General features: G+C 40.1%; 1 protein-coding gene and 1 long non-coding RNA gene across 2 annotated transcripts; both read left to right on the top strand.

The window, feature by feature from the left end:
- The first annotated feature begins 7,599 nt into the window (after positions 1–7,599).
- On the top strand, positions 7,600–9,913 carry LOC122133716 (NACHT, LRR and PYD domains-containing protein 13-like). Its single transcript, XM_042710391.1, has 2 exons — positions 7,600–7,939; positions 8,265–9,913. Exons 1-2 carry the CDS (start codon positions 7,600–7,602, stop codon positions 9,911–9,913), a joined length of 1,989 nt encoding a protein of 662 aa, XP_042566325.1.
- A 1,023-nt stretch (positions 9,914–10,936) lies between these two features.
- On the top strand, positions 10,937–12,686 carry LOC105904623. The gene is made up of 3 exons (XR_004165671.1): positions 10,937–11,353; positions 12,104–12,547; positions 12,661–12,686. It is a non-coding gene; the product is annotated as an uncharacterized LOC105904623 (long non-coding RNA).
- The last annotated feature ends 297 nt before the right edge of the window (positions 12,687–12,983 follow it).

Below are 12,983 nucleotides of genomic sequence, written 5' to 3'. Positions count from 1 at the left end.
CCTCTCTCATGTGTCAAGTAGGTGTAGACTGAACATAACTCCTCTCTCATTTTTTTTTACGACAAATTTGAACCCTTATCTGTTCATTATTATACAGCTCTTCAGAATGTTCCAAAAAGTACCGTTGATTTTAATAGGCCATCCCAACGTTCGCAGGTGAATATTTCTTGATATTCACCGCTGCGAAAAGATATTGACCGCTGTCATTGGCAACGGGTTTTGTGCTTCTAATTCACATATTTCATATCATTCCGCAAGTAGTCCGGTCATTTAACGTAACAAACTCATTGTAATTTGAAGTCCGCAAGTAATGGGTTGCTACGCAACACCTGAAACTTAAAGCTTGAATAACTATTTATTTCTTAGCAGAAATCACGAAACGGCAACTAAATCATTAAAAAGAGGTATTTTGGAGGAATGTCTTCTATCGTTTTTGGCAAGTAACCGTATAAAAAGCGGGATAATGTATTGTCCGTCGGTCATTATCCAAGTGATCCAGGTGACACTGCTGTGAGGGCGCCCTCTGGTGGAGAATATGTGTAAAAGACAGAACAAAAAAAGAGAGTAAAGTTACCACCAGCAGAAGAGACTACTTGAGGGGGAGTATGGTAAAACAAATCTGCATTAGTTATTCTCAGGAGGACTATGAAAACAGCACTATCACTAAATCAGTCAATAGCCCAGTCTGTGAGGCAAACAGAGATCCTGTCTACCCTGATAAATGAGGAAATATATTTTGGGGTAACCTGCCCATTCAAAAAATATATATACAAAGATACATATTGGGTAAGTTGAAAAGTACTTACAATTGTATAATAAAACTCTCTCTCTATATATTTTTTAATACTGTGTCTTAGTTGTCTGGGAATATTGGTGCTGATATTTATTTTTTCTTTATTTCAAGTGTGTCAGATCTCCTCAATATGGTGGACAGGTGCTAGAATGACACTTTTCTGTGAGCCTCATTCTCAATCTTATGTGACTCTAGACTTTAATACTCCATCATCCTAGTCCTGGGGCCAGAGGACCAGCTCAAGATCCACTTCCAGGTGACCACAACTCACTCAAGACTCAATAAGGTGTTCATTTTTAACAAAGTTAAACTTTACTTAACTCTACCTTCATTGTCTATTTTAACAGCTAATTGTCCAATCAACCTGCTATGTGTGTGCTTTGAACACAGCATTCCTTTTGAATACTTCCCTTTATGAACCAGAAATATTGTCAGTAGTTTATGTCAAAAAAATAATGCATCTTCAATGTGAGATACTTGTCATGTGATATGCAAATAATCAATTATAATATGATAATAATGATTTCTAACAGGCTATTTGTCAACTGACTTAAGTAATAGCCACTTTTGAAAAAATATGGATGTAGCTTTTATAATTGAATGCCGCTGCAAATAGCCTAACTTCAGAATACTGCACCAAGGGTTTGCGTATTGGAGTGAATTGTGTTGCTCGTGTTGGTTGAATGGTTCATATCTCTTTAAGAGAAGTTGCCATTATGAAAACCACAGAAAACTGTAGGAACGCGAATGAGTGTTTTGGCTGATGTTGGCACGTCTGGTGAAAATAAGGGAGTTCTTAATGTTTAGTAACAGATTGTTTAACCCTCCACCAATGTAAAGTGGGCCTACCACAATCGCTTCAGATTTAACATAATTTGTATGTTTTGGAAATCTCTTGTTTTGTGCTTGTGACGCTGCAGTTATCTGGCAACACAGAGGTTGACGTTTACTTCTGAGTTTCACTTTTGACTCTAACAGGATATGGCCCACGAGGTAGGCTACAGATAAAGTTGAAATTGTCCTTTAGTTGTGATAGACGTGGATATCTAAATTCAAAAACTCAGGCCTATATGAAGAATATCCTACTGTCTTCTGCATCGCCAAGTTACAGGTAGGCTATGTTTCGTGTTTGTTTTCCCCAGATAGAAAAAAGCCATTGGACATTGAACTTCTTGTTTAGCGGCTGATTTTTTAAATAGACTATGCCAACCAACATGCTTTTGTTATTTTCTCAATACCTCGCCCAGTTCAACTAAATATGATGGTTATCTGAGAGCGGGACAAGCACTGCGTGAAAAGAGGTGAATCCAGGAGTTTTAGGACAAAGTAAATCCCTGCCAAACCCTGCTGTTTAGCGGACGTATTTAGTTTTCAGGAACCCGCCCGATCACAGTCGTTAGTTGATTGCTTGGACTTTCAAATGCTATGGACAGTCAATGATCTGAAGGGGCTTGGTAATGAAGCCTGCCTATCTCCCCTCTCATAGTAAGTAGTAATAGCTGAACATTACTTCGAGAGGAATTGATGTTGTCCCTTACTGATGGGACTTGTAAAGCAATGCTCTCAAACTGTGTTACATGTCATGTGGCTTTGGGAGGAGAGCTCATCTTCACAGGGTATGTCTCAGCAACGCTTATGGATTTTTGGTTGAGCAGTCGGGAGAGAAAATGTCACTCATGAATGTCCCGTCTCCACACTGACATTCTAAAGTGTGTTCAGAACGTGTCGCAACCACTGTCTGCACTTTGGAGCGTTACGTACTTACCAAGTCTATGCACGATAGGCTAGTGCGAAGTGAACAGAGCTGTGTGAGCTAATGTGCTTTGTAATTTAAATTATAATTGTATCGTTTAACTCTAGCTCTTTTCTGTTGCTAAGATTAGGTGGATATCAGTTGTTATCTGCGCTATTGAGAAGCATGGCGGTGAACCAATGCTTGGTCCATATGATGAATGAAATAATCCAATACACCTTCGTGTTTAAACGGCGTTTACATATTAATGATTGCAATGACGTGGTGGCTTCCTTGTTCAGCACATTTTGTGAGCTGGGGCATGATTAACGAACACGAAGAAGAAAGCTTACGTTTAGGAAGCGTGTTTTTATGCATTTTCATTATTGGTTCATGTGAATGCCAAAGCACCGTCAACACGAACAATACGTCAAACGATTTAACGTGTCCAAATTCTGATAGCTGTATTTCTCAGTGAGTTAGCCTGAATGCCATCCGTAAAGGCAGTTTAGTTCTCCAAGGATAGCAAGGGTGGCAGATACAACAACAGTGCACAACTGGCAGGTGACAGCTGCAACACGCTCCGCACGCTGTATCCGGGGTCCGTAAAGGCCCTCCTACATAGTACAACATGCACTGTAGCCTAATTTAATTCTTTTTGGGAATTTTATATATGTTTAGTTTTGATGAGTTATGTTTAGTTATGTTGACTGACATTGTGCATGGTGATTTTAATTATACAAGGGTAGCAGATACAACAACAGTGCTCAACTGGCAGGTGACAGCCACAACATACTCCACATGCTGTACCTGGGAAGGCCCTCCTACATATAGTACAACATGCACTGTCTGTAGCCTACTGCTGCTAAACACAACAACATGGCTGACAAGAAATATAAAATATTTTGCGACCGGTGCCGGGTTTTGATGCATTGTTCATGACTATAGGATGCACTAAAGAGGAATATATTTAGTCTAGATTTAAAGATGGAAAGCGTGTCTGCTTCTCGGATGAAGGCAGGCAGATTATTCCACAGGAGGGGGGCTCGATAGAAGAGGGCTTGGCCCCCTATTGTGCTTTTTGATATTCTTGCAGAGACTTGCACTCTGGAAATAAAGTGGTCTTGGTGGGCAGTAGGGGACAATTAACTATTTGAGGTAATTTGGAGCTAAGCCATTTAGAGCTTTGTATGTTCTACTTTTGATAGGGAGTCAGTGCAGAGAGGCAAGTACAGGTGAGATTTGTTCATATGTTTTAGTTCTAGTAAGTGTGCGGACGGTAGATTTCTGTATTAGTTGGAGACTCTTTATTCAGTTGTTGCTTCATCCGGACAGGAGAGCATTGCAGGAGTCTAATTGGCACGTTGTAAAGGCGTGGATTCGCTTTTCATTATCTTGGAGGGATAGGACTTTTCTGATTTGGCAATATTGCATAGATAATATCTTTGAGATCTGTTTCCTGTGTGAGATTTCTGGTACTAGTGTTGGATACATTCAGAACAGAACTTTGTCATGGATGAAGTAGCCTACAGAATAAAGTTGATGGAGCAGTAATAAGCATTCTTTTGAGGTCACCAAACCATTCCGTGATGTTGTTTACATTGACCCAAATGACCACATACATATAGTTTGGCTTGCTGAAAATATGACAAAGCATACTGTTGTCTGATATACTGCCGCACACTGCTTAGGTAAACGTCCTACCAGGAAGACCATGTCTATATCTAGTCTTAGTCATCCATTCATTCCTCATCAATAGGCGCTTATCGCATGGCCTATGAGGTTTCACACTTATTTTTAAACAATCAAGGTTTGACTGACATTTAGAAAACATTAAAGCAGTGTTAATTTCGTTGACGAAAACTATGACGAAAAATATTCGTTAACGACCTTTTTCCCGGGACTAAGACGAGACTAAGACGTGACGAAAACGGATCTTTATAAATAAAAACTATGACTAAATCTATTTTAACTTTCGTTGACGAGACGAGACGAGACGAAAATGTTGGTGGTTGACTAAGTCACAATTGTTTTTTTTTCTAAACTTGTATGCACATCATTGGTTGAATGTTGCCCGGTCCTGTATCTATCCCTCCTCCACTCCCTGAGATGCCCCGACATGCAAGTGACGCCCTAACAGACGTTATGATGGCTGAAGTTCAAGCACTCGGTACTGGAAGAAAAATAAGAATAGATATCTGGACAGTCTTTAATTATAACTTGACAGAAAATAAAACACAATGCACCGCAATAACCGGAGAGAAACCTTGTGGCTTCAAAATAGGTGGGAGGAACACAACAAGAGTCACCTGAAAGCGCACAAGACAACCCTGCCATTTATGCCAAGGTAAATGAGCTAGTAACTGTCAATGATAATTAGCTAATGTTAACTAGTTATTAGAATATATTTGCCAACGTTAAGTTAACTTCAAAAGGGCAGTCGAGTGTATATGTTGTGTCAGCTTGTACAACTAGCTAGTCATTTTCGATTGAAACCTCCCGTTTGGCTAGGCAAATGAGTTCCAAAACCTTTAGCTAGCTAACGTTAGCTAACTATGAGGTAGCATAGCTAAGTTATACTAGCTATCGATTGCTAGCTAAGTTATACTAGCTATCGATAACTAGCTAGTAAACGCATTACAGAATGGACTATAGGACAGGCCACGCATGACATTAATCAAGAAAAAATAAATGAATACGTGATTGGTTTACATATCCTTGTCTATTTATGCAATTGTTATTATCATTGGCATTACTTTCAACTCTCAAACTATCTGTCTAGCTAAATATGTTGGTTATCAGATTGCACAGCAATTCATATGGAGGATATGTGGTTGATTTAACTAAGGCCAGGTAGGCATAGTAGTTGTATTGTGTTATCACATCATTTGAATCTTCAAAATCTAGACTTGATATTCTCTTATATTTTAATGATAATACTGTTAATTAAGTATTGCCTTAAAATTATTATTTACGTTGAATTCATTGGAATTCAGCTGTAGGCATATACCAGGAGATCTGTATTTTAGAGACTAATTGCATCCACAGATTAAGTACTGCAAGCTTGACTATTATGCAGTTGTAGACACAACACAAGGGGTCCCCGGGCCTGAGAAGGGAAGTAAAGGAGTTTAATGTGGCTATAAGATGGACTTTTAAATGTGACTAAAACTAGACTAAAATGTAATGAGACTTCGTCGACTAAAACTAGACTAAAATGTTCTGAGTTTTCGTCGACGAAAACTAGACTAAAACTAAGGAGGATAAAAATGACTAAAACTAATATGCATTTTCGTCTAAAGACTAAGACTAAGACTAAATCTAAAATAGCTGCCAAAATTAACACTGCATTAAAGAATGACATTAAAGAACTAGTGGTGACAAAGGCCAACTGTTGTAGCGTCACGTCGCCTGTGTCGTAGCCAATAAGTAGCGCTTGAACACACCGCAAAGACTAAAGCCAACGGCCAACTAGCTCATACGTTCTACTCCTGCGTGAGAGGAAATATCTCTCCAGACCAGCAGGTGGCGGTAATCTGTATTCGTCATTCAAAAAGGGAAACAGAAAAATGTAGGACTGCAGGTATAGCAGGTGTAAACAAAGCAGTACCTGCTTATCATTTTTATACTACTCTTGCTCACCATAGATAGTTTCTTGTAATGTCTGACAAGAAGCTGCAAATTACATTGGTGTTGTCAGCCTTTGGTCTTTTTGTTGTGGAAGAAAGGAAGCAGTGGAGGCGAACAATTAGGAAAAACCTCATGGGTCATGTCAAGGACTTTCATGACACCTGCCTGCCACACGTTTCTCTTCCTGCTTCCTGCACCTCTCAGCATAAGTGTCATAGTCATAGTACACACATCTGCAGTGATGGGAACAGGTTATCACGGGTCTTGTTGGTTACTCTCCAGAAGTTGGCCTTGGGTTCAGTTCTATGGATACATTTTGTATTTTGCATTTTACTTTCCTGTCTGGTGTTCAGTCTTGCCAAATAAGTGCTATTGCTGATACCCTTCATCAAAGTCAAAGTGTTTGATTATCAAATGTGCAGTACAATGGACAAAGGATTTTTTATAAGGCAACAATCATGCGTAGTACAGCATTAAAAAGTGTGCAGGAACATTACAGATGAGTAAGCTGTCTGTCTGAGGTTTCTAATGCCAGTATGTGGTCCACCGAATACTTGAAGAGGTAGTTGTCCACCTTGTGCTGGAAATGTGAAAATATTTGCGTATTGGAAATGTTCAAATGAGATGAAGTTGCAAAAACGAGAAAGGCCATCGGTGTGTGCCCTCTTGACTTCATTGTTTGCTTGCTTTTGTCACTTCCGTTTTCTTTGTTGTGCATTGACTTGCTAAGCTGAGCAGCCAATGAAAGTGATCTCTCTCACCGACGGGCTCCACCACTGATTAAACTTGCTCAATCGTCCGAAAACTATGAGTGCCGATGATGATGAGGGACACACAGATAAGACTAGGACCACAGACGATCACCAACGGACCAACATTATCTGATGGCCGTCCGTTGCCTTGGTGTGTCAGGGGCATAAGACTAAAGACTAAACTGCAGATGATTGTACCCTGTTGCACGAATATGCAAAAGCATTTGCAAAATGTCGAAAAGAATGAGAAATTGCTGTTATGATATACACAAGTGACTAGAAGATGTGGAGGTTGAGCAAAGTGTTTTGTTATGAAACTGAAAATAAAATTGTTACAATAGTGGAACATGCACTATAATGTGTTTGGCTAATGCTTACAGTGCAGCATATAAGTAGTCTTAGTAAGTTATTTACTAACTAACTACTCCATCGACCATACTCCCTCTCATAATCACATTTATATAGCTTACACATATTTATATAGCTGGGATCAAGATTCTTTCTCCTCATGTCCTAGTGTAAAATCATCATTGTTATTATTGTTCTGAGTTTCAGTAGTAGTGGTAGTGGAGTAGTAATGGTAATAGCCTACTTCTAAAACTGACTGGTGTGTGATGATGTCATTTCTTTGGTATGTCTCTCAGGTGTACTGATGCTGAAGATGAGTTGGGCATGTGAGCTGCACCTTTGACATGGCCTGCTCAAACCAATCAGCTGTGGACTTCATCAAGAATGCCTGGTCACTCCTGGTTGACCACCTCAAAAATCAGGAACTGATTGCTGACAAACTTAAAGAGTTAAAGGTGTTCAATATTGATAATGTCAGAGAGGTCACTTCAGAAAAGAATCCTTCACATCAAACCCGAAATATTTTAGAGTTTGTCACCAAAAAGGGGGAAAAAGCAAGCTACCTGTTCCTGAAGGTTCTGGAGAGTGAAAGAAACAGGACTTTACCAAAAAATTTCAAACCTGATTTGCATCAGTGGATCAGTTGTTTCTCCTTCAGAGAAGAGCCAAGCATGCAGCCCACAGGTGAGAGGGACACAGAAGAAAATCTGAGCATTTGAATGTGCTGATTTGATATGTAGATTTTGTTGCCAAGATAATAATGGAAACCTGCTGTTGTGGGGAAGGTGGGGAAAGCGGTTCAAGTGCAGATTGTATAAAGGGAAATATGCTGTTATTTTGTCATTCAAATACCATATTTTTGTAATTTTGTATAGAATTATAGTTAATATTATTTTAGGATATACTATAATGGTACAACTTGTATCAATAAAAAACAATGTTTATATCATACAGATCAATAAGGGGATCAAAGTGAAGGAAATTCATTTGTTTTTACTTTTATCATCAGGCTCCAGACCTTGTCAACTATACCAGAGTCAACTCAAAACAAAAGCCCAAACGATACTCAAAACTCACACAAAACAAATCAAATCTGTCTTAGGATGTGGGGATGTGGAGCCCTTCTTTTATGAACAGCTTGTACTTGACAGAGAGGAGCAGAGATGCCCAGTGCCAACTAAAATTAATCTGAAAAGCAAGAAGTACAAGAAATGTCGGACTAAAAAGCTCTCTGCATATATTCCACTGAATAAACCTAAGTTATCTCCTGAAGACCTGCTGAAATATAATGGGGAAGATATTCTGCTTGTTGGGAAACCAGGTATCGGAAAGACAACGACCACTCTAGAAATGATTAATCTCTGGACAAACATGACAAACAGAAGACTGAACTATTTGTTTTACTTTGATGAGACAACACTTTCTGTCACATCAAGTTTGGAATCTCTGCTATTTGATGCGTATGTTCAACCAGCAAGTTCAGACAGAAAAGAGGTGCTACGGGACATCGAGGAGAACTCTGAACACGTCATCATAATTTTTGATGGTATCAAAGATGTACCTTCGAACTCCCTCCTGCATAAGATAATGAACAAAGAACTTCTTCCTGATGCCAAAGTGGTGTTAACTTGCCGACCAGAATATGAGGAGATCCTTTCAGAGAGGGAAGTCTGCAGAGTGTGTGTGCAGGGGTTCAGTCAAGAATCCATCCAGGCTTACATGTCCCACGTACTCAGGAGTAAACCTGATGCTGTGAGCTTAATTATGGGGAATCCTGAGCTGCGTAGCCTCTGTCATGTCCCTGTTCATGCACTCATGGTTGCTGCCTGTATGCTGTTTCCCAGTGCTGAAGCTCCTAACCTGTGCACAGCAACTACGATCTATCTCAACATCTTCCGACATGTAATGAAGAAATGTCAACAAGGCTTAAGGTTGACTCAACTAGACAACTTTATTCAGCGCAAAAGAGAGAAGATACTGGATTTGTGCAAACTTGGTTTCAATGCAATCAAACAGAAGTCCATAGTCTTACAAGATTGTGATGACAAAGACATTGAGCTTAATTTTCTGACCCAGTTTGTCCTGAGGGTGGGCCCCACTAAGGCAAAAACATATTGCACTTTCCTTCACAACACAATGCAGGAATTCTTTACTGCTCTGTGGCTGCTTGATAATCCAGAGGATATTGATGGAGTTCTTCAGGACTGCAAAAATGAAGCAGGAAAACACATGAGGCCTGTCATTCCTTTCCTGAGTGGTCTCCTGTCTGAGAAGAATGTCGATGAGGTGAAGTGTCTGTTTCAAGAAGAGCACATTAAACGGCTTTGTAGAGGATTTCATGGGAAACTTTTCAGTGCATTCCTCCACACCGATGCAGAACACGAACTGGCAGACGGGGTTATCCCAGAAGACGACTTTCTCTTTCTCTGTCAGTGTCTGTTTGAATTGCAGTCACCTCAAGCATGTTCTGTCTTTCTCAGGAGAATCAACTATCATTGTGAGTTGATGGATGGATGCCTTGACCCCTATCAGTGCTGTGCAGTGTCTTATGTAATCAGACAGTCAAAACAGAGGGAGATTGTGTTAGACCTGGAGAATTGTGATGTTTCTGAACAATTACTGAAGCTCATTCTTGACTGCCGTCAGCACTTCCGGTAAGAAACTCTGATTACTTCTAAAAAATGCTATCTGGTGTCACACACACGCACACACACACACACACACACACACACACACACACACACCTACATGCCTGTTTATGTGTAAGATACATTTATTGAAATGGGAATTTGAAAAGGAATTATAGTGCAATAGTGTTTTGTGATTATGATTAACTTAAATTATATTTATCTCTGCAGAGTTGATTCTTGCATTTTACTAACAATTTGGACAGCAGCATTGGGCTTTGATAAACCAACGTTTTTTACTGATCTGCTGAATACGTTTGGACCAGAGTTGCACCTCCCAGTGTGGGAAACATCCATGTTTGAGAGAGCAGGAGAAGTGATACGCCAGAGACCAGAGAAGATCAGACTGATCCTGCACTTGGACCCGGCTAGACAACCTCTGAGTGAGGCTGTCTACAAGCTCATTCTCAGTCTTCTTCCACACCTTAGCTCTGTCAGGTACTTCATGAATAGATGATTCACAATTTCCTTTAGATTTACAGTATTTAGCATCTCCTGTTCCTTCCCATTCACCCTGTATAAAAAAGGATTCTTCCCGCCCAATCATTCAATCACACAAAAACTCCATCAGTTCATTAGTCCACAGTAGAGTTCCTGCCACACAGTTCTCCCCTGCCCACTGGCTACAGCACAACGAACACATGACTACACAAATCAGTAAACAACCATACTTCACTAGACTGACATGTGACACATGTTTATTATTATTTTCAATAAGTAAAGTATTTTACATTTTCTTAAAGTAGAACAGCATACAGAGGCTCTTTTTAAGTATTTGTAGAAAATATATGTATGCCATTTCTGTCAGTCACAGTATATATTTATACCTACAAACTACTTACTGTTACTAGCTGCTATAATGTGTAAGTGCTTAATTTATTATGAAATGATTGAGAGAAATTTAATATGTTCTTATGAGATTGTCAGAGCTGAGGGAGAAAAAACTCTAATGTGCCTGTTCCCTCTTCTGTATTGTCTGTTGAAACAGATTGACTCCACCTCAGCCTGAGAAAACATCCTCTGAGGAGTGGGAACGGAGAGAGAAGTCATTCCATCTGAATTTGTGTCTGCAAGCAGCTCTCTGTGGGAGTGAATCTTTACTCACCACTGTCAGGACACTGCTTACACTCTCCAGTGTTGACAATGAATCTGATCTCCTCTTAGATCTGTACTCTCATTTTAGAGACTATGAGTCACAAACTGGCAGGAGTCTCATTTCAACACTACTGCCTGTTTACCACTCAGCTCCTGCAGTCTGGTCCATAGACCTCTCAAAGAGAAAGGCCTCCATCTTCCTAGAGGTGCTGAAACTCCAAACACAGAAGAGACCAGTAGAGCTGAGAGGCTGGTCAGATGAAGAGAGTGAAGTCAGGAGTTTCCTTCAGTGTCTGCCCTACATCTCACAACTGAGGTATATATTGCATATAAAACATTTATTCAAAATGAAAGCTACACTATAGTGTACACAATATTATAATATAATGAAAAGATACAGAGATGTTTTTAACTTTAATTCTGGTGACTACACAGATAACTATATGACTTTTGGAAGAATATTGTACATGTATTATTGGTTAGTTTGGTTTATGTGTTGATTTGATATGTATTTCAATATCTCACACTAATCTTTGTCTATGCAGTTTCTATCCAGATGAGGGTGAAAAGAGAATACAGTCATTCCACATGAATCTGTGTGTTCAAGCAGCTCTTGATGGCAATTCATCGGCAGTCACCACAGTACAGGCATTGCTGAGGTCTTATGTTGATGGATCTGCCTTTATTCACTTCCTGATGGAGCTATACTCACATGTGAAGACCTGTGAGGCTCAAAAGGGCAGGAAGCTTCTTCCAACATTGCAGCCAGTTTTCCACTCAGCTCCTGCAGTCTGGTCCGTAGACCTCTCAGAGAGAAAGGCCTCCATCTTCCTAGAGGTGCTGAAACTCCAAACACAGAAGAGACCAGTAGAGCTGAGAGGCTGGTCACATGAAGAGAGTGAAGTGAGGAGTTTCCTTCAGTGTCTGCCCTGCATCTCACAACTCAGGTGTGTGAAGTGATAGTTTCATTCCTTAGCAATGATTTTTAGGTCATGTCCTGAGCATTCTACCAGATCTATCTTTATTGTATATACCTTGATCTGATTACATTCATCATTTCTTTTAGATTTGATCAGGAGGTAAAACAAAAGAAGTCAAACACAATAATCCAGTTCCTGGTGACTCTCAGCGTAGCAGCAGCTGAACGTGATTCAACCTCAGGAGAGGGTTTATTTAAGCTCTTATCATCTGCCTGCCGCTGCTACTTCTTTCCTTATGAGAACTATGCTGATGATAATGCCATTCAGAGTGATTTCTTGCTGGATCTATACCTCCATGCTCAGGCCTGTGAAGCTGAAACAGCCAAGAGTCTCCTTTCAACATTGAAGCAGATTTACCATTTAGTTCCTGCAGTCTGGTCCATAGACCTCTCAGAGGGAAAGGCCTCCATCTTCCTAGAAGTGGTGAAACTCCAAACACAGAAGAAACCAGTAGAGCTGAGAGGCTGGTCAGATGAAGAGAGTGAAGTGAGGAGTTTCCTTCAGTGTCTGCCCTACATCTCACAACTGAGGTCAGTGAAGTGCTTGATTTATTCCTGAGGAGTGATTTGTCCAGAGCATTGAAACAGATCTGTATTTATTATGTTTATGCCTTGACCTGATTACATTCATCCATTCCTTTTAGATTTGATTTCAACTTGATATATAAAGAGTCAAGCACAATATTCCAGTTCCTGGTGAATCTCAGTGTATCAGCAGCTGAACGTGACTCAACCTCAGGAGAGGGTTTCTCTACGCTCTTATCATCTGTCTGCTGCTACAAGTCTTTTCCTTTTGAGGACGTTTATGATGATGAGGAGGAGGTTGATGCCATTCGGAGTAATTTCCTGCTAGATCTATACCTCCATGTCCAGGCCTGTGAGGCTAAAACAGCCATCCTTCTAGCATCACAGTTAATTTACCAGTCAGCACCTTCAGTCTGGTCCATAGACCTCTCAAAGAGAAAAG

Source organism: Clupea harengus, chromosome 18 (genome assembly GCF_900700415.2).
Source record: "Clupea harengus chromosome 18, Ch_v2.0.2, whole genome shotgun sequence".
NCBI lineage: Eukaryota > Metazoa > Chordata > Actinopteri > Clupeiformes > Clupeidae > Clupea > Clupea harengus.
Note: the sequence above shows the minus strand (reverse complement) of the source record. Positions and strands in the feature narration are given on the sequence as shown.